The sequence below is a fragment of the Rhamphochromis longiceps genome, linkage group LG3, assembly GCF_057381845.1.
Source record: "Rhamphochromis longiceps isolate RC_006_pf linkage group LG3, R_longiceps_female_GT1.1, whole genome shotgun sequence".
Lineage (NCBI taxonomy): Eukaryota > Metazoa > Chordata > Actinopteri > Cichliformes > Cichlidae > Rhamphochromis > Rhamphochromis longiceps.
Genome location: NC_140559.1, coordinates 31,962,031 through 31,984,087, shown reverse-complemented (window position 1 = coordinate 31,984,087; position 22,057 = coordinate 31,962,031). Strand labels below are relative to the sequence as shown.

The window sequence follows — 22,057 nt, the reverse complement described above, 5'->3', positions numbered from 1 at the left end:
TAAAAACAAAAAACATGTACACATGTATTCATAGCTTTTTTTTAGTATAATGATGCTACGAGGTTACCACCTATTTTCTGTTTCTTCCATAATTCTTTGCAGAACCTTTTAAGCTCCATCAGGTTGATAGGGACGCATTGCCCAAGGAACAGCCAAGTAACAAACAGGAAGCTAAAAAAATGTCTTTCTGTAAATAACGCAGGGCTGGCCAACTCCAGGCCTTGATGGATGGTGTCCTGCAGGTTTTAGACGTGTCCTTGATCCAACACAGCTGAATCAAATGACTAAATGACCTCCTCAACACGTCCTGAAGTTCTCCAGATTCAGGTGTGTTGACCCAGGGGGATATCTAAAACCTGCAGGACACCGGCCCTCGAGGCCTGGAGTTGCCCACCCCTGAAATAAAGCTAAGCTGAGGTGAAAACATCACCATTTACCAGGATAAATGCAAAGTTGCTTTTTGAAAAAAAACCCTTTACCATGCTGAAACTCATTGACTGTGTCACAGAACTATTTTATTACATGAAAACATGTCTTCAAAGTGTGATTTGAAGTGGCTGATGGCACACATTTCTCACAACACACAAAAAAAGCAGAATAAACAAAAAAAAAAAAAGAGTTACTGTCCCCGTCTGTAAAGTCTTTAAGTCCAGTAGAGAAGAACAACAAAGGCTCTAAAAGCTGGATTTAAACTTTGTTCTTGCCTTCGGCAGAACTTGGTTTTGTAGGCAGACAGAAGACATCTGTCGGATCATGAAAATCTTTGTAAAGATGCAAACCCCTGTTGGATACCAGCCAGTGTAAAGGATGCTATGTGACTGAATTACAGAGAAACTTCCAACAGATCTGAGGTCAGAGCTGCAGAAAGGCCAGCCACAAACAGAGCAGATCATTTCAGCAGGTACAGAGTTTTTAAGCACAATCCTCCGAGGAATACTCTGAAAACTTACCCAGCACCCACGGCAGAATCATCCACTCCACAATGGTGGGTGGGGGTCCCTGCATGTGCAGGTTGGTGCGAGCGATGTGCTGCGAGGCCAGCAGCAGTAAGAAGAGAAAGGTCAGGTAGGATGCCGTGTGACAGATGAACTTGATGAAAGGCTTCTTAATGAAACTTCCCAGAGCACTCTTTGGAGCCAACAGGTAGATCTGAGGAGGATGGAGAGAGGGAGATGGACGGGGGGAGAATGGAAAAAGAAAGGATTTCAGTAAGAGCACAAAAGAAGAAGGAGAGGCAAGATAAGAGGGAGCCTGCTTTGTTATTAAATGAACTTTAATGACCAAAAAAATTAATTAAAATAAAATCAGCCGATGGAAGTGGCTTGAAGGCATAAAAACACAGGACTGAATGTCTGCAGAGACGTGACTCTCAAAGCATAGCAACACAAACAAGAAATTTGACATTATGTAACGATTAATGAGTACAAAAAACATCACCTCAGATGCTTGTTGATGCCTTAAACTGATTTTGTCCTCTCAAATATTGTTCTTTTCCCCTCAATTTCAGCTCAACAGGGAAGAAAAAGAAGAAGATGTATGTAAGTCGATAAATGTCCATGCTCAGCCACCGTCACCTCGTGTTTCATCTGTCAGCGCTGTTATTGTTATCGCTGGCGTTATTGCCGTTATGATGCTTGTTTACTTGCTCTGCTCGTCTACGTGCTGCTGGCAACCTCGGCACACTGAGTCACGCCAGTGAAGCTTTTTAACTCGAACTGAGTCGCACGTCGACAGACTCAGAAACAATAAGGCCGAAAGAGAGCGAGAGGGAGAGAGACGTGTGCTTAAATACACAATTAAAACATTAATAACTAACCCCACTGCGGCACCACTCTGATTATTGATATGTAAGCACTTTATGTTAATTATCTCACTCACATCAGCAAAAACATGCAGTGTAACTAACCTCAATTAAGACCAAATTACATGTCGGAGTCTTTGAAGACACCACAAAGGTCACAGTAATAAACGAGAGGAAAGAGGTGCAAATATTTTCCCCTTTTCTAATTATTCTTCCTTCTTAAGCTTTATAGAAAGACAGAAAAGTAAACTAACATTAAAAATGAGCTAACAGCATTCATCTAAGAAGGAGGAAAATTTTTAAGAAAGCCTGTAAGATGGCTCCGAACTTCCAGACCAATTATTGGGTTTAACAGAGTTATGTTGAAAATGTATCCCTGAAATGTGCTGCAAACAAATGTTTTACTTTTCTTTGGCTTTATGTGGGGAATCAGGAAACAAGAGCCAGTATGTAAGTTGACTTGTATTTTGGAAAACTGTGCCCTTTAACTGTCATGTGACTCTTCATTTTAGAACCGCCCATCATTCCTGCCAGGCTGTGAAAAGCAGCAGCACATGGCAGTGAAGGCAAGCACCAATTTTCTTTACAAAACTGTCTTTGGCTCGTCAAAGTACAAATATCTAAAGCAATTAATTCTCCTGAAGATATCAAGTTTGTTTTTCCCTCTTGACTGACTTGTGGTTTTGTCCCTTTGCCTCAGATCTCCTCCTTGTTTGCATATCTATTGAGTTTCCTGCTGCTTCTTGAATGTGTCAATAAATCATTTAAAGTATTCCTGGAGTTCAGAGCAGTAACCCAGACGACCAAAGAGATATAATCTCTCCAGCGTATCCTGGTTCTATCTAGGGGCCTCCCAGAACATCTTCCCCAGGAGGCTTCCTAATCAGATGCCTGAACCACCTCAACTGGCTCCCTTAACGTGGAGGAGTAGCAGCCCAACTCTGAGTTCTCCCAAATAAAAATAAACTCTTCCCCCCTCCAGGAGGCATCAAAACCTGGAGAAATCTCATATCTGCTGCTGATCTTGTACTTCTTCCACCTTCGATTGCTGCATGGTTGACAAACCCCTGCTTTGGTCAGATAGACCCATGCAGCATGTTGGAGATTAGCCCACCTGGACCCTACAGAGTCATCAGGTGCTCATCAATTAAAGGCTCGCCAAGATCCATGACCCAGGAATGGAAATGAATGTGCAGTTTTGTACAGAATTTTGTTTATTTATTTTAAAATGGCCTGCATTTGTATAGCGCTTTACTCAGTCCCTAAGGACTCCAAAGCGCTTTCACCCATTCACACACAGGTAATGGCAAGCTACGTTGTAGCCACAGCTGCCCTGGGGCGCACTGACAGAGGCGAGGCTGCCGGACACAGGCGCCACCGGGCCCTCTGACCACCACCAGTAGGCAAACTTGGGGTTAGTATCTTGCCCAAGGATATTTGGCATGCAGCCAGGATGCAGCGTGGGATCGAACCACCGACCTTCTGATTAGTGGCTGACCTGCTCTGCCACCTGAGCTACAGCCACCCCATGTTTAGAGAAATGTTTCTCAATTTCTCTAAACTCAAAGGTTTTAAAGATGAACAAAAGCAGATCTTTATCTGCATCCCAGCATTAATGACTCAGCAAGTTAACACATTGGCTCATAAGTTGGCTGAAGTTCATCTGTGTGTATTTAGTTGGCTCATATTACTGCAGTACCAACAGCATAAATAGACATTTTTCTGAAACGAAATCCTTTAAAACATAAAATGACCAGATTAAATATATAACACAGTCCGTATGTCTGTGACATCTGTTAACTTCCAGGTCCTCTTCAAAACCTTATTTCTTATTTTCCATCGTCCTTCAGTCAGTAAACCGTAACTTTGGTCTAATTACTACCTGAAAACAGTTTGAAAAAGCAGCAGTTTGGTTGCAGCTCTTTGACTTTATTACCCTATATTTCTTCTTTTCCCCATGTCATTGATTTCTTGTCTTTCTCCTTTCTAGGGAAATGATCATTTTGTCAGTTCCTCTTCTCGTCTGTCTTTCCACTTCTCCTGCCATTTATCTCTCACCTTCTTCATTTATTTTCTCTAATTCCCTCTTCCTCCTTTGAACTTTCCTGAATCTCAATATTTCCATTTTTCTAAATTCCTTTCCAATCTAGATTTTCTTCTTCTCTTCCTGTCTTGCTTCTCGAAATCTCGATCCCCCATCTATTGTCATCTTTTTAGAAAGAAAGAAGGTGTACTTTATTGATCCCCGTGGGGAAATTCCTCTCTGCATTTTAACCCATTCACTCAGTGAAGCAGTGTGCAAGGACGGTACCTTGCTCAGGGGTACCTCAGGGTAGCTGTTCAGGGGAATCGAACCCCCGACCTTCCGATCACGGGGCCACCACTCTACCTACTGAGCTATCCCTGCCCATCCTTTACCCACTTTCTTCAAATCTATATACTCCATCCTCCCATTATTCTTTTTTCCTTACCAATGAGAAGACCGGGAACAAGAGTCCGATGATAAAGCAGGTGACCAGTTTAACCGCCCAGTGTCGTCTCCTCCAACCCGGGAAGCCATCATACCACAGTGTGGCCAGCAGCTGCTGGCAGTTTGGCTGTGCCACAAACTGGAAAGAGAACAACAGGGAGAGGAAATGCAGTTTAGTATTTGTGAAAAAGCCCTGAAAAGCCCTTTTAAACGTAGTTCATTAATCATACAGAGGCTTTTTTTTTTTTTTTTGTGGGGGTGGGGGTAGGGGGGGGTTCACTTTAAAAAAATGTGATCACCCTGACTGCTTAATAAGTTCATGGAAACATTTGCCTCTGCCTGCTCAGTGGTGTTTATTTTGATGCTGATGCCATTACCAAATTATCTCCTCCTTCTTCACTTCATTCATTTTTTCTTAACTCCAGGAGGCTGCGGCCCTTTCATCTTTTCTCCCTCTTCTATCATACCATCTATATGTAATTAAATCATTTTGTTATTCACAGTCACACATTCCCGATAGAGTAAAACACGAGTGGCTCTTAGCGTGTCCTTTATTAGTAGTAGTCGGATATCAGAGTGAACTGTCATCTTGTTAAGGTCCATTTCCATCTCGACTGTGACATTGACTCCTCTGACTGATTTCTACTGGGATTGGGATTCGATTTCCCCTAACCAATCACAAAAGAACAAGGTATCCACCTGAAGCTAATGTGATTAAACTCGACACTGCTGCACAGCAATGCAAACATACAGTTTTTTCCCCAGGGATTTAGAAGCAAAGAACAAAGTACAGTAAAAAGAAAAATAGGTCTTCAAACGAGGTTGCTGGTAAACACGTAGGAGATAACCTTTGCAGATAATTTTCCAGGGTTTTTAGAATCCTTATCTTGTTGTATCCACTGGTGCATCAGTGGATTAAGCCAGGCACAGGAATTAATTAATAACTGAAACCTTTTAAGACTTAATACCGGACAGTTAAGGACACTCAAACAGACCAGACTCACGTCTTTGACAGCCAGAGAGCAGAAAAAAAAAATCAGAACAACTGAGTCATTCAGCTACACAACATACATTCATACAGACGTGGCAGAAGCTCAAACTTAGGCATATAGACATAGCCAAGAAGTTTAAACTGAGAATCAGAACGAAGAAGAAAAGTTATTCTGAATGCACAACATGTCAAACCTTGAGGCAAATGTACTGCAGCAGGAGAAGACCACACCGGGCATCACAGCTAAAATAGGAAAAGGAGGGTACAGTTCATCCAGGCTCAACAAAAATGGACAATAAGAGTTTGGAAAACGTTCTCTGGTCTGATGAGTCTCGATTTCTGCTGCGACATTCAGGTAGTAGGATCACAATTTTGTATAAACAACATGATAGCGTGGATCAATCCTGCTTTGTCTGAACACCATTATACCACCAGGGTGCTGCATGTGGTGTCGTGGCGTTGGGGATGTTTTCTTGGCACAACTGGATTTTTTTGTAACTACCACACCCTACCCCAGTTGTTGCTGCCCATGTCCATCCCTTTGCTACCACAGTGTATGCATCCACTGATGGTTTCTTCCAGCAGGATAGCACACCATGTCACAAAGCTCAAATAATCTCAAACCGGTTTCTTGAACATGACACAGAGCCTTGTAGAAGCCTTCTTCAAAAAAGTCCTGTTACATTCAAAAATAAAAGCCCCAGCTACTTTTTAAGGAATAAACACACACACACACACACACACACACACACACACACACACACACACACACACACACACACACACACACACACACACACACACACACACACACACAAAGAAACTAGTCCTAATGGCTTTTTAGCAGCAGGAATCCCAGCAAGGACTGTTCTTTTCTGCCTAACTACAGTGCATCACAAGATCAGCACCATGGACAGCTCTTTCCACACTCTATACTACAGGATGCTGAAATGTTTGAAGCAAAGCTGGTAAAAATTCAGACAGTCTCATAAAAAGAGCTTATGTTTAGTTATAGACAGTGCATATACAATGCGCCAGGATCAATTATCTCCAAGCCCACACTTACAGAAAAAAACACAAGGAAGTGAAGAAATCTGCAGTTATCACCAAATGTTCAGCCGTCAAAAGTTGCAGAAGATAATTTTTGACTGACAGTTTCAGGTGTCATCCTGTTTTTGTTTTTTTTTTCCTGTTCTTGTTTTCCAGTTTTCCTCTTCAATCTATTAGCTAAATGTTTGGTTCATAACAGTTTCCCGTCCTTGTGTGAAGGTGGATGTGCCAAATTGAGCTGGATGTTTATTTAGCTCATTTATCTAAAAGGATGTTTGTTTAAAGGAGAAAAACATTATTAACATTCTCTTATACAGCTACAAAGACACACAGACATGACTCGAGGTGATTGATAACCTTCAGTCTCTGAAGCCTTTTCAGAGTATGAGAGTAATTTACAGTCCTGGGATTTTTACCAAGATTAAAACTAATCACCGAAAAGCAGAAATGAGAAGGGAGGAAGTAAATAAATTGAAAGGTACTGAATGAAGAAAGGAAGAAAATGAAAGATGGGCCTGGCAAGAACAAGGAAGCAGAGGAAGAGAGAAGAAAAGAAAAAGGGGGACACAATGGGAGAAAGAAAATAAGAGGAAAAGTCAGACAGGAAGGAAAGAGGAATGGTTCTTGGTGACTCAGAGGGCACCTGAAGGTCTGATGGGGACAAACAGCCTTTGGCGTAATGCCAACAGTATTAGCGGTTGAACTGTAATGAGATGTAAATGGAAAAAACAGAGGAGCTACAAACCTGTCAGGGCTGAAAGTAACCTTTGGTTTGTCATAAAAGCTCACAGAGGAAGATAAAGCCTCCCCAGATTTACCCGTATGATGCTTGCTGTGGAGCATTTCTAAGTGTAAAGATTACACATGATTCCTTTGTCAGGACTCATGTCACCATTTTAATGGAAACAAAAAGGTTCACATTGTTTGCAGGGTTAGTGTATGTCGACAAGCAGCAGCAATTGCTACATGTTTTTTACATTGTTGAATTATTGTTTAAATCACCAAGATAAATACTACATATTAATGCTATGGAGCATAACAGTATGCAAAGTTCTGACTAACTGTATGGATTTCAGCTTATTGACTGTTGCTGTGATTTGGACCTATTTAGATAAAGCTTTAAATGTGATGTACAACACAAATAAGAATAGGAAGATTTTCTGATTTTTCCTTTTTCCACCAACTTAGCATGTTTTGTTTTCTTCCACCCCTCAATTTCTTTCACCTCTTTGTTAAATCAGTTGTCTTTGCTACATCCCATTCTCAGTGTTTTCTTTTTCTTCTCTGTTCTACATCACTGAGCTTCTTTTCGTTGTCATCTTGTGTATTTTCTTTTTCATTATATGACCCCCAATCCTCTTTACTTCTCCCCTTCTATACATTGCATCTCTTCTCAACTGATTCTCCACCTCCTCTGAGTTTGGTCTCCACTCCCGTCCTTCTCACTTTGTATTTGCTCGCTTGTCTTTCTTTTCTGCTCAGTCGCATTTCTTCTCCTCACCCCTTCTTCCTTACCCTATCCTCCCCTCAGCTCCAGCATGGTGTCCTGTTTCCATGGCAGCAGTATGCTAATGAGCTAGTTGATCTTTTGGCTTCACTAAACTACAGCAGTCTGCTCCTTTCTCTTCTTTCCTGTTTTGCTGTTGATAAATATGCTTGTCATGGTTTACTGTTGACACAAAAACACTTGCTGACGTAACAGCACCATTTGAGATGGCCTCTAGACCAATCAGAAAGTCAGAGCAGATCAGGAAGGAGAAACCTAAGAAGCAAACAGATCTCAGGCATAACTCTGTTTTTGGGATATATAGAACAACGTGAGACATCACTGAAATAACTTATAAACTCACAATGAATCAGAATAAATTACACAACACTCTGGAAAAGCTGGGGTGGTGGGTGGTATAATTTCATCATCAGCGATCAGTCAGCCAGTAGCATGAAGATGATAGAAATACATTGTCTGGATCCAGGCAGTGAATGGTAAATGACTGTGGTGGGCGATGACTCGGGTCAGCTGAACTGGGGACACAAATGACATCATTTTCCGGTCTGAACCTACATTAGGTTAAGAGATCTACATTTTACTTGCATCAACATTGAGACATGGATGAGTGGCAAATTCCAGACAGTCAAACTCCTACTGAAGTGGAACAAATGAGAATAGTGGCAATTTATGCCCTGATGATCAGTTTATTCTATTCTATTTATATTAAATTCTATTCTATTTAGCAATATTTCCACAGATATTCTCTTTTGATATATTATTCTTTTTTATCTTTAGAAAAAAAAAAGGTGGCTAGGTTGATTTAAAAAACATGCAGCAGCATCATTCATCATTTTCAATATATCTTTAACATGTCGTCATGATAGGAATCTTTTTTACTTCCTAACGATCTCTTTTCTTTTTGAATGAAGAATAAAATGGTTAAAATACATGGTTACCTAAAATTGATTGTAATTTGGCCAAATTGCACTAGCAGAAGGGTGTTAATAAAGTAAGAATTAAATGGTCATGTTATATAACTTATAACATGTGGTGGTACCACTATAAAGCTTAGCTGTCGTGTGCTCTGGAATATATTGTTAGCTTAGTAACTTGTCAGACGCAGCAGCTGAGACACCTGCTCTGTATTAATATCAGGCCTCCAGCTTGATACATTTTCTTGAAATACTGACAAAAAAGGAAGCAGGCACCATCAGTTTTTTTTAGTAATTTAGTATTGCCCCCAAAACCAGACTGTTAATATGGCCCAAATGTAACTGCCAGCTCTGGGACCCGTTTTTTTATTCCACTGTACAAGTTAATAATTTTCTAAATTTAACTGATCCAGAATCCAATTTGCAAAATAAACTATCACATATTACAAAACAGAGGTGTGGACTCGAGTCACATGACTTGGACTCGAGTCAGACTCGAGTCATTAATTTTATGACTTTAGACTTGACTTGAAAAAATGTTCTAAGACTTGTGACTTGACTTGGACTTTTACACCAATGACTTGGGACTTGAATTGGACTTGAACCGGTTTACTTGAAAAGACTTGATATTTTACCCCAAATATAAAATTTAACATGCATATTATATAGAGATTGAAAATGTGACGTCATTCACGGGTAGAACCGCAAAGGATTCTGGGAACTCGTGGCAAGCGGTACTAGCGCAGGCAGGCTTTCAATTAAAATCAGTTATACAGCGATAAAAAGAAACACAAAAATGTCAAGAAGCCGTTGTATTATTAACTGCAATAGCCGGTCGCATGACAGCCACAGGAAGCCGACGGGTAAAGAGATCGGTTGTTATCGGATTACGTCTTGAAGAGAAATTGTTCGAGCCATGTTTCCGAAGTAACAAAGACGCGACGGATGGCCTGGATTGCAGCCATTCAAAGATCAAATATAACGTCCCAGAACACTCCAGCTCACAGGTTAGTCTGCTCCAAGCATTTACACGAAGGTCAGTGTTTTTTAGTACTTAATACGTCATTTTCATAACATAATTAGTGATATAGGTTACAAGCAAGTCTGGCGCTGAACAGAAATTGTCGCGCTATGCTCCTTTATTTATTGTGCATAAATAGTGAATTGTCCTGACACAATATTGCGTTTCGCTTCTGTTATTATGGTACATTGACAAAAACATATACTTTTATTCACAGGATAAAACAGTTGTTTTGTATCACTAATTGCCCAGTACGATTACAGCATACAATATTATTGTCACTGCTACATTTCTGTAACGCGAACCAGAAATTATTTCCACTACTAATTAATTACCATTGAGCTCAAAGGTCCTATTAATAAACGGTTAAGGAATGTGTATTTATGAAGACGATTTGTGAGACTGGTAAACTTATGATACGTACGATGGTCTTTCGTTCTACACGGTGCATTTCAAGGTCCTGTACCCATCCGTCAGTAAACTGTACCTGGGCTTGTTGCAGTGACCTGAAGTTACTAAACTTCATGAGTGTATGCGCTCACTCCAAGAACCGTATGATTATAAATATGCATATAAATATGCTAAGATGAGATAGCTGACTTCATCTAACTAGCAAATGTTGTCCAGGCTACGTTGGTGATGCAGTTTTTTTTTAATGTGTATGATATTTTTGTCATGCGATTTTAAAGCTGGTCCTACAAGCGCATCCAAGAATAACATGCAGCTTATCTCAGAACTGTCGGTGAAAATTATTCTTGGAGCTAGGTTTAATTGAGCTGCATTTTAAAGAGGTGCAATTTCACAATTTGTGTATATTTTCTAAGTTCACTATTTTGTCATGTGTTGAGAAAAACACAGATTTTAAAATTACATGGTCTAATATTTACATTTAGCATAACTGCAACATTATTTTTTCGTTTTTTTTTTTTAAAGACTCGAAAGGACTTGAAATTCAAAGTTTCAGACTTGTGACTTGACTCGGACTTTTACACCAGTGACTTGAGACTCGACTCTGACTTGCCTGACATTACTTGAGACTTGACTTGAGACTTGAGGATAAAGACTTGAGACTTACTTGAGACTTGCAAAACAATGACTTGGTCCCACCTCTGTTACAAAATACGAGCAATGGACAACACAAACAGCTGATATATTCACCCGACTGCCAAAACCTATAGTATACATTTAAAATGAGCTCATGTTTAATGGCAAACAGCAACCACACATGGATACTTATCAGGTTTTGCTGTCTTGTACTGAAATTCCTTTTGTCTCACACTCTCCGTCTTTCATGCTAGCACTGGAAAAGTGTCACTGCGCCACCATGACGAATTTCCAGTCCAACTTAAATTGATTACCACAGTCTCTCTCCGGCAGCGCTTTGCCTCCTTCTCCCAGCAGGCTGGGTCAGTGGTGTGAAAACTGCAGAGGATAAAGTCTTAAACTTAATCTCAGTGTGCCTGCAGCAAAGAAACCACACTCTTTCATGCTAATCCAATAGCAGCTTTACATAACACACAGTACTTTTACTGGTCGGGGCAAGAGAGAGTTGTCTGAAAATGACTTTAAGGGATGTAAACATGGGGGGGGGTTTCCTGTAGAAATAATTTAGCGACCAATCCAGGGAAAAAAACCCAACAAAAAAAAACAAAGCAAATCTAGCCAATGTAAAATTTCTAATTTTAAAACGCCACATCTTCAGTGTTTTGAGAAATATACAGATGTTTCCATGGTGAAATGTGGGGGAAAAATTAAGAGGTGGGAAATTTTGGACTTGGATATAATAAAATCTAATGGGCAACAGGGGGCAGCATTTCTCGATTAAAAAAAATAAGTCTAAATGTATGCCGTGCCAAGCCACTACCAATATGAGTGCGCAGCTGGGTGTCTGTAAAAATGTCAAATCTAAATGTGAAAAAACAACCTGTCTTCCTGACTTACGATGCTCACTACAGGCCAGATCTTTCTGGAAGATCATCATAAGATCAAGTTACATCACTCAAAACATTTAAGAGAACTCAGGAGACCGTTGATCTCAGTATAACACAAAGTCAGTAAAACATCAGGTATATTAGTCTGTCTACTTAGAAACCATAAATCATTGTGAATCCAGTTCAGCTGCTTTTGTGCAAGTGGAAACAAGTGCACTGAAGAAGCAACACTAAAACACACACAAATCACAAATGGGATGATTTCTGGAGGTGGTAGCCATGGACCATGGCTCTCTCCTTATCCCTCCTGGATAATTTTTATTACATCCTAAATCTGATCAGTTTAGTGTTTGTGTCTAATGTGAAGAACAGAAGGTTCTGACAAGACAATGGCTCAGGCCACAAAATAAGATATTAAAAATATATATTGTATGTGCTTCCTGTGGGCCCAGATCTGCAGCAGTTTTTATTTTATTTCAGGGGGGCAGAAACCAAAGCTTCCAGGAAACTTTACTTAAGCACAGGAACAACGTGCAAACTCCAAACAGAAGGCGTCTCGTGCTAAGAGACAACACTCTCAGTACTGAATCACTGAGCTGCTTAACTAAACTATAAGAGTGTATTTAAAAAAAAGTTACACTGAAGGCTTATTTTACTTATTAGTATCATAAAATATCATTTTAAACCTCAAAGTTACTGCTGCAAAACAAAATGCTTCAAAGGCACTTTAAGCTGTAAACTGAACGACTGTTTTCTTAGATCATTTCTTGTATAATGACCACACAATATCTTCTAATCCAGAGCATTCTCACTCCCGAGGCGTAACATGTCGACGTTTTGTCACATCCCGCGGCGTTCCTGAGGAACGCGAAAGGAGACCTTCGGCGTTCTTATGGTACGCGGTGGGTTATGGCTGGAATCCAGTGCAATGACGCTCCCGCGGTAATAGACGTTCCAGCCCTGTATTCCAGCCCTAAACCTAACCTTATCCCTAGCCCTAACCATAACCTTATTCCAGACCGTAACCAGGACTTTAATGATGTTAAATAGCGTGTTTCTAAGCGATTTGAAGAAAAAGAGCGAACATGTGTAGGTTCAGTCCAGACGGTTCTCATATTTCCTCTTTTTCCGAGGTCGTCATTTAGGAACGTGGTGGGTAGCCGAAAACGTAATATGGTGACGATTTGTCACCTAGCGTAAAATGTTACGCTTTGGGAGTGAGAACGGGTTGTCTAATCTCTCAAAGCATCAACACAATGTAACAACAAAGATTCAAATTTCCCCCCAAAAAAGAAGTAAAGATCAGGCCTTTTTGTCACTGTATGTATTTTATGCCAGGTTTATATCGGGACAGCTTGTTTATCAGGATTTCACTGTCTCTATTCTTTCATAAAACATTTAAAGACCTGAACAGAGATTAAAAACAAAAAACAACTCACGCCCACGCAGCAACACATGCACCCACAGCCGCACACAATAACAACAGCAAGAAAAATATACCATGAAATCTGCACTGCTGGCAGCCCACTGAGTCTCAAACGACATTAGCAAAGTGAATGGAGAAAAATGCAGGAATGAATCACAGAGACGAGCATTAATAGTGAATTACAGGGAAGCGCAGTGGCCAGTTAAGACTCATGTTAGATAAGCATTCCTTATTAAAAGTCTTCATTCCTGTTAGCTGTGATGATAAGGACACAGACTATGAAAAGAAAAAAAAAGAAAAAAGTATTTTCATCACTAATAAATGCACCGAGTCATCCAGCAGATACTCCAGGGAGCTGGCACAGACAAGGAAATTAGCAGAGTGTGAAACCAGGCTCTCCAAAAAGGACCCAAACTCCTTTTTATTAAACTCCTCGCAGAGAGAGGCTCGGTCGAGTTGTGATGACTCATGTTAACCTGCTGAAAGGAGCAGCAGCCTGGAGTGCTGCGAGATGAATAGGCTTTTACATTATTTGCATTTCCGCTTGTTCAGGAAGCCTCTGCGGGTTACGTGATGGGCACAGCAACCGTTATACAAGAATTCAAACTTGACTTCTGTGTCCTACTTTAGCCCACAGACGAAAGATCTGGCAAATGTGCCGAAGCACTATCTAGAAATGCTCTGAATCTTTTAGTCATGTACATTACTTGTCCTCACTTTCCTTTAAAGCTCCCTTGATGGCTGGCAGCATGTTCTTCTACTTTGTTCATTATTTTGTTCTTTCCCTGAGTGGGTCTGTGTTCATTGATTGGTTAATTTGTTGGCACACCTGTGCTGATGCAAACAGGACCAGCGTGCAAGAGATCAGCACCTCTTATGTGACCTGAGGAAAGGAACACGAAGAAGTGGTTCTCAAACTTTTTCCTGACATGGACAACTTGTGACTTCAGCCTCAGTCACATAGACCTAGAGACCGATTAGAGACCCACTATAGGCCCATCAGTTACTAGGGAAAATTGTGTAATTCCAAATTGGTTGGTGTGTGATTAGGCACAAACTGGCTACCAAAGCTTTACATTAAACGTAATTCCACAAGCACTGTGTTAGTGAAATGCAGTGAACTGGTCACGCTCCAAAGACTCCTCTGGGATCCTTTAAAATCCAAATGTAAGAAAAAAAGTCTCAGCCAATGCAAAAGAAGCTGAGCTAACCAGTTCATTGTTATCACACCCTCAACATGTTTGGGTTACTGCTTTTACACACGCTACCATCCAGCTAATACAATTTCAGTTGTCAGTTTAGTCACACAGGTCTACAGACTAGTCGGCAAAGCCATGGTAACCTCTTGCTGCTAAGGAAGAATATGTTTTCATAACGTGTTGATGAGCGATTCCCGGAAATTGCTGGGAGTTGCTAAGTGAAATTAGTCACTAAGAAGTATGGAATATAACAACTTGTCTGCAAACACTCACCAACTACTTGCCAAGTGGTAGTAAAACTAAAAAGTGTGTTTCCAGACAAGTCTTTGTCTTCCATGTGAACTGCAGGCAGCCAATCCCTTTTTTTCTTTACTAATATAAACCAAAGAAATCTTAAGATGTTTTTTCAGTGCAGCACTGCACTGAAAAAACATCTTTGCAACTAATTTCTCTTAGCAACTTCCAGCAACCAGTTGCCAAGGGACCAGGGTTGCACATTTAGTTTGAGTGGTCTGCTGAGCAGTCTGTAGGTCAGTGTGACTAAACTGAGGGCACAGAGACTAAATATAAACCAGCCACAAAAAGTAAAAAAAAAACACAGCTAAACTAAATAATGACAGTGGGAAAAGACCCACTGGTAACCACATAACAAAGTAATCTGTGGAAAAATTATATATATGTAGATAGGGAACACAAACAAACGGAGGACTCACAGTGAGAGATAACTATTAAAGGGACAGAAGAAAAACTGAAAACATGGCAATGTTTACTTCTGATGTCATTATTTTTTGTTGTTTCTTTAGTTCTGTTACTTCTGGGGTCCCACTTATGCTGATGCTGGGAAATAAGAACTCCTGGCTACTTGAATCACAGCTAAGTTATATAACCAGACAAAGCAAAATAGGCCTCCTAAAAAATTCAGCCCGCATTAAGGAAACACAATGTATGACTGGCTGCTTGTGTTTTTTAGTGCAGGTTGCTGATGCTTGTGGAGATGTTTGGTAATAAACACAACTTGAAGAACATTTATAAATGATTCAGCACTCATCTTCCTTTCAGTAACATACCTAGGAAAGTAATTTCCACTGAGAATCCTCTGCTCACTGCAGCTCAGACTGTTTCATACTGAATAATGCAACGTCGTATTTATGACCAATGCAGGGAAGAATCACACAGTCATTAATGAAGCAAGATGTTTCTTCTCATCTTTCCACAATTGTTTTTTTCCGCATTTCTAACCCATAGTTGATAAAATAATGTAAATATGGGCTGATTATGCCCAATTTTATAGTGTTTAAGATCATTTAATCATTATTAGGAAATACAGATAATACACTCAAACTGCAGATGTATTGAAGACATAATGCAGATTTTGTAGCTGTTAAACAACACCCATAAATAAATAAATCCATAACGTTAATAGTCGCTAAACAAAAACTATTCTCCTACACTGTAGTATCATTTTGATCCACTCTGCAATACCATCTATCTGACTGATAAGAGCTTCATTTGTCAAACATGCTACTTATGCAGAAAAAGCATTACTGAAACACAGTGAGATTATCTCGACAGAGAACAGAACAAAAACACAGCATCCAATGAAGAGCTTTGAATGTCCTTCAAGAAGCCTGGAGAAGTATTCCTGAAGACTGAAGTTCAGGCTAAGAATAAAGGTTTTCATATTAAACGCTGATTTTAAAGCTTGTTAAAAATCCACAAACTCTGTTTTGTCCTCTATACTGTATTTTCTTGTATATTTGCACATTTCAATAAACTGCTTAAACTATTTCCCATTTTCCCAGCAAAATATAACAAATATCTCTGTGAAACCATCTTCTATCTGACTGCTTCTCCCCACAAACACTGCTGGTACTTCAAATGATAGTAAACATCTTCTAATAAATGACATCATTGCCCACCTGCATGTAGCCAGGCTGCCGTACACAAGCTATCAAATCTTTATATCAGACTTTGTTCTCCAAGCACTGCGACTACAGGCAAATGTAGTCAGTGGTCCAAAGAGTCCTGCCGTGTCGTCAATATCAAAGTGCGATAACGATTTTCAGCCAGTGCAAAAGATGCTGAGCTAACCAGTTCATTCTCCCCCCCCCACACACACACACGCGCGCTTGGGTCACCGCACTTCCTCCTGCTTCTGACACTAAATGGCAATCTGCTACACAAACTACTTTCCAGCTAATACAATTTCTGGGCATTTTGCCTCAACCGCTAAACCACTAAGAAATATGCTAACCGCCGCTACACAGCAGCAGTTAATTCAATTTCTCTACAGCCTGATGTAATCTAAACAAAGCAATACACTAACTCAAAGCCATGCTAACACTAATTCATTTTGGCTGTCCACATGCTTGTGATCCATATGCAAATACCCTAAAGCCCTTGTGTGCGTCTGTGTGCTCCGTGAAGCTGATTCATGTATTCATATTTGATCTGACGTGCTAGGCCTTTCTTCTGTTAATCCTCTCTGATTTCTTTTTTTATTTTGTCTTTTAGAAAAAGAAATCTCTCTCTGTCACACTTTCTTCCTTTCCATCGATCTCTCTGGCTCTCCTTTCTCTCCACCCACTCAAACTGCCCTCCTTTCTTACACTGCTTTCAAATTATTCTCTTCAGTTCAGCAATGGAGCATCGTGCAGTCATTTTTGGATCACAGAAACTCGGCACTGTAAGCTGCTTTCTCAAAAACTTCAAGAAATGTATTAATTAATAACTACTACAGTTAAAATGTTTTGTTTTATTTCTTATATTCTTTAGATTTATCTATAATAAATCTATCTATAATTAACTTTAATATCCAACAGGTTGTAGGCAAACAGTATGGGACAAGTTTAGGGTCAGATTGCACTTCAGTCAAATGTTAAACAAGCTCAGATTCATTCACCTCTCAGCTTCAACTTTTTTTATATAGCACATAATTTCTAAATTATTTTATAGATAAAATCTCATTGTTAAGGGCCACACATTCTTTGGTAGTAAATCAAGCCCCAGCTTCTGAATGTTCAACGGTTTTCCAACAGTTCGAACCTGTGTCATTTTTGACTTTAAAGGAAATAATTAATAATCTGAGAAGCTCAAATTCTTTGCACGACATTATTCCCTCTGCTCCGCGGCTGCTGGGTGAGCCCTCATCTGGGACTCTCCTCAGCTCTTACTGGAACAGTGGCGCGGCTGCCCCTCTGTTGGTCTTCCATGGTCTCTTGTGTTCTGGGGGCCTCTGGATGTCTGGAGTTTTGATCTCCTCCATACCCGCTTCACACCCTGGAGGACGGGGCTGTGGCCCCCCCACACTCCCTAGCAGATCATTACATGGAGAAACCTTTGGAATGCAAGCATGCTGATCCACACAGGTATGCACACATGGGTATTCACAGACGCGGACTAAAGCTTTCTTGGCTGCTACCTCAAAGCACACTGTGCGCTGTCTATCTTGCGTGCTGCACAATATCGTTTATTATTTAGTAAATATTGATATCTATGACTAGCTAGTTTATTGTGATGGTGCTTTGTTTTCTCTATTATTATGTTGCTCTTTGTTGTTTGCTGTCTCCTCTGTTAGTTTTTTTTTTTTTTTTTTTTTTTCTCCATACAGGTGACCCAGGAGTTCTTTTTTTTCTTCTCTCTCTTCCCCCCCCTTCTCACCGTCTCTTCTCCCCTTTGGTTTTCTTTCTTTCTCTCCCCCTCTTTCTCTCATTCATTCCCCCTGTCCTATTTATTAAAAAAAAAAAAAAAAAAAAAAAAAAATGACAAAGGATGAACTGAAGCTCTGCCATCACGTAATGTCGCATACTGCTGTTTCTGATGTCATTTAGGAAAAAAAAAAAAAAAAAAAAAAAAAAAAAGAGAAGCTCAAATTCTTTGCACGACATTATTCCCTCTCGTATCATTAAGGATGCATTGAATACAATCGGGTCTTGTATTTTATTTCTAATGAACTTCTCACTGTCATCTGGCTATGTTCCGACTGTCTTTAAACATGCAGTCGTGCAACCTGTCATCAAGAAAAGTTCCCTTGATCGTAACATTCTAGCTAATTACAGGCCGATTTCTAAACTTCCTTTTATGTCAAAAGTCTTAGAGAAAATAGTGCTTCGGCAACTACAGACCTATTTAGAGAGCAACGGTATAAGTGATAAATTTCAGTCTGGATTTAGACCGCGTCACAGCACCGAAACTGCCCTACTAAGAGTCTTTAATGACCTTCTCTTAATTGCTGACTCTGGGCGCTCTGCGGTCTTAGTACTATTGGATTTGACCTCAGCCTTTGATACGGTTGATCATGATATCCTTTTGGCAAGATTGGAACATGTAGTAGGCCTCAAAGGAAATGTTTTATCTTGGTTTAAATCATATTTTTCTGAGAGGTCGTTCTCCGTCTCGATGGGAAAATATTCCTCTTCTTCTGCCCGTTTCCGCTGTGGTGTGCCCCAGGGCTCGGTACTGGGTCCTGTGTTGTTTTCTCTGTATATGTTGCCCTTGAGCTCCATTTTTGAAAAACACAATGTCTCTTTTCACTGTTACGCTGATGATATTCAAATCTACCTTCACCTGACTGGGGATGCTTTATCCTCACCACATCCTCTGTTTGATTGTCTGAGTGATGTCAAGGACTGGTTATCACGTAACTTTCTTACTTTAAATGGAAAGAAGACAGAAATTATTGTTTTTGACCAAAATATGCCTCTGGGACAATTGACTGACACATTTGGGCCTGTTGCTAACTACCTTACTGATACTGCCAGGAATCTTGGAGTTTTCATGGATAGTTCCTTCAAACTTGACAAACAGGTCTCTACTGTGGTAAAAACTAGCTTTCATCAACTACGCCTAATCTCTAAGGCTAAACCCTACATACCACACAAAGATATGGAGAAACTCATTCATGCTTTCATTATGTCAAGACTGGACTATTGTAATTCTCTCTACTTGGGTCTACAATCTTCTCTTCTGCAGCGTCTGCAGCTGGTCCAGAATGCCGCAGCACGTCTCTTGACCGGCACTAGAAAGTTTGACTCTATCACCCCTGTTCTGAAAAATTTACACTGGCTTCCTATCAAATATCGAATTGATTTTAAAATTCTATTGTTTACTTATAAAATTTTGAACAATATGGCACCTGACTACTTAGCTGATCTCCTCTGTCTGTACAGCCCTCAGAGAGCACTAAGATCATCGGGCCAACTGCTCTTGGTGCAACCTAGGTCTCGGCTGAAGACCAGAGGAGACCGTGCCTTTGCCGTTGCTGCACCCAGGCTATGGAATACTCTCCCTCTTCATATTCGCGCGTCAGATTCCATTCAGTCTTTTAAATCACGTTTAAAAACGTATTTGTTTGATCTGGCATTTAAGGCGAATTAGGGTAATTTACATCTGGCTCTGTATTTAGATTATGTAATTATCTTATATTTTATATATTTGTAATTTATATTTTATTGTGATTTTATTTGTACTGCGATTTTAATGGAAAGCACTTTGGTGTACTTCGGTCTTAAAAATGTGCTATATAAATAAATTTTGATTTGATTTGATTTGATCTAGAACAACAATAGTTAACCAGGGTGCTGTACAGCTTCGGGTAGCAATAAACCAATGACAATAAAGATAAGAGAAAACACTAGAATAAGATAATATAAAATACAATAAAACAGGGATGCTCCGAGATGTCTCAACACAAACTAAAAGCAAGAGAAAACGGTTTGAGTTTTGAGAAGGACTTGAAAGTCTCTAAATGACTGAACACATCTGATGTTCCGAAGTAGGCTTTTCCATAGGACCGAGCCTATAGCCAAAAAGGTCCCATCCCCTCCATTTCTTTAGCCCGGGAACATTGAGTCATCTGATTATACGACCTTTGTGGGGTCTTGTAGCTGGGGTGTGGATAATTAAAAGCTCAGATAAATAAGGAGGGGCAAGCCCATTCAAAGCCTTAAAAACAAGCCATACAATCTTAAAATTCGTTCTAAAAAGGGGCAGGAAGCCAGCGAAGAGGGGATAAAACTGGAGTAACGTGCTCTCACTTTTGTCCTGGCAAGACGCCGAGCAGTCGCATGTTGTACATATACAAAATTCATATGGTTACTGTAGTTTGACGTTAGCCAACTGTCCGAGTTGATAAAGACCTGTTTGAGGACACAGCTAATCAGTTGATCAAATTTAAAACCACTGTTAAAAATGAAACCAAAATGCTCTGTAAAATGTCAAAATCAAGTCCGAAGTTTCAAAGTTTCAAATAAAAGTTCTTGTACTATAAGTGTTTTGGCCTCACAGGATGCTTCTTGTATTCAGGTATGCCAAATATGTTCACATCTGTTAGATTAGACGGATTTTCAACCAACTCTACCCTCAACAGGTGACTTGTTAAGACTATAAAAACTAACATGTGGGTAAAACGGGTTGTTTTAAGGATAATTCACATTATGATGGACAAATTTCGTTCTTGTACATTTAATCTAACCTGGGCTGCTTTTATGGCTCAGTTAACGAGTGCCAAATGCTTTGTGGGCCAAAACCAGGTCGGATGAGATGATCAAAAAGTTTAGACCAGAAATTTGTAAAAAAAACAATTTCTTTTGTTTGTTTGAATCAATGGTAATGAGAAATGGGACCCGAGCAGTCTGGAGCAGTCCTGGCTAAAAAGTTTTCAAACCCAACGGCAGAGCGTCAGGTGAGAAGAGGTCAAGGGAAGAAGTCTGTCCTGTTTTTGTTCTTCTAACTTTCATCAGGTGTCATCCCGAGGCGTGTGAGGGGGAACAGTCACAGGAAATGATCCGAGATGTGGTGTGTGCCAGCGTTCAGAGTCAACACAATCTTCGCTCACCACCTGGACCACTCACCAGATGTGCCTCTCTGCAACTTTGCTAACTTCCTAAAATTAAATCCAAGTTAAAGGATTATCATTATATGGCACTGAAAGAAACCCAGGGCTTGTTGCGTAGGCACAAGTGGAAAGAGAAATAATAGGTCTACTGAGAGATTGAAAACAAGAAAAAGTAGCTGCAGTTAAAAGTTTAGAAACTCATAAGAAGCTGATTGGGAAAATTAGATCGGGCAAATGTAAAAAAAAAAAAAGATGATGCTTTAGATTTTTGTGAACCTATCTTCTAAACTTTCTGATCACATCTTGTAGATCAGGGCCAGATTTGGTTAAAACTTGACTAGTAATTTGATATCTGGCCTATAAAAGGTGAAACTACGGCTGAGCTGAGTTGAGGCAGCCTGACTCGACACCATCAATCAAGGCCAAAAGCGAACAATAGAAAGCTTCCACTTTGTGGTCAAAAATATATTGGCATTCAGGGAAGAGGTTGTCTTTGGTTCGTTTCCAGATGGCTCTAATTCCCAAACAGGCTTAAGATGGTTTTGAAGAATGTGGCAGGTGGCTTAATTCCCCAAATTGCACCAAAGTTGAACACAATGTTATGTTTTATCATTTAGAGTAAAAGATTCAATCCAAACCTTAAAAAAAAAAAAAGAAACACAAATTGAGAAAAAAAGGTCATCAAAATCATGTGTTAGTTATCTTTGCTGCTGATGCTACACTGCATTTTTGCCCACAAAGCCCTGCTGAGGTGTCCTGCTGTGTTCTGTCGAGAGTTGTATGAAAAGGCTTTATGTGTGTGTGTGACAATAGTCTGGTCATAAACACAAATGATTTAGTACAAGGCAGGATGCCGCAGTTACAAAAGACTGCAGATGTGGTGTGCTTGTGTGTGTACGTTTGTAATTGAGG

General features: G+C 40.0%; 1 protein-coding gene across 2 annotated transcripts in view; it reads right to left on the bottom strand.

Annotated features, from left to right (window-relative positions):
- The window catches only part of trpc5a (transient receptor potential cation channel, subfamily C, member 5a), a 109,470-nt gene that overhangs the window by 47,455 nt on the left and 39,958 nt on the right, over positions 1-22,057 (bottom strand). For both annotated transcript variants that reach the window (XM_085394393.1, XM_085394401.1), the window contains exons 8-9: positions 4,273-4,410; positions 951-1,149 (exon numbers count right to left, since the gene is read on the bottom strand). In XM_085394393.1, coding sequence (XP_085250519.1) covers positions 951-1,149; positions 4,273-4,410 — 337 coding nt within the window. The remainder of the gene's footprint in view (positions 1-950; positions 1,150-4,272; positions 4,411-22,057) is intronic.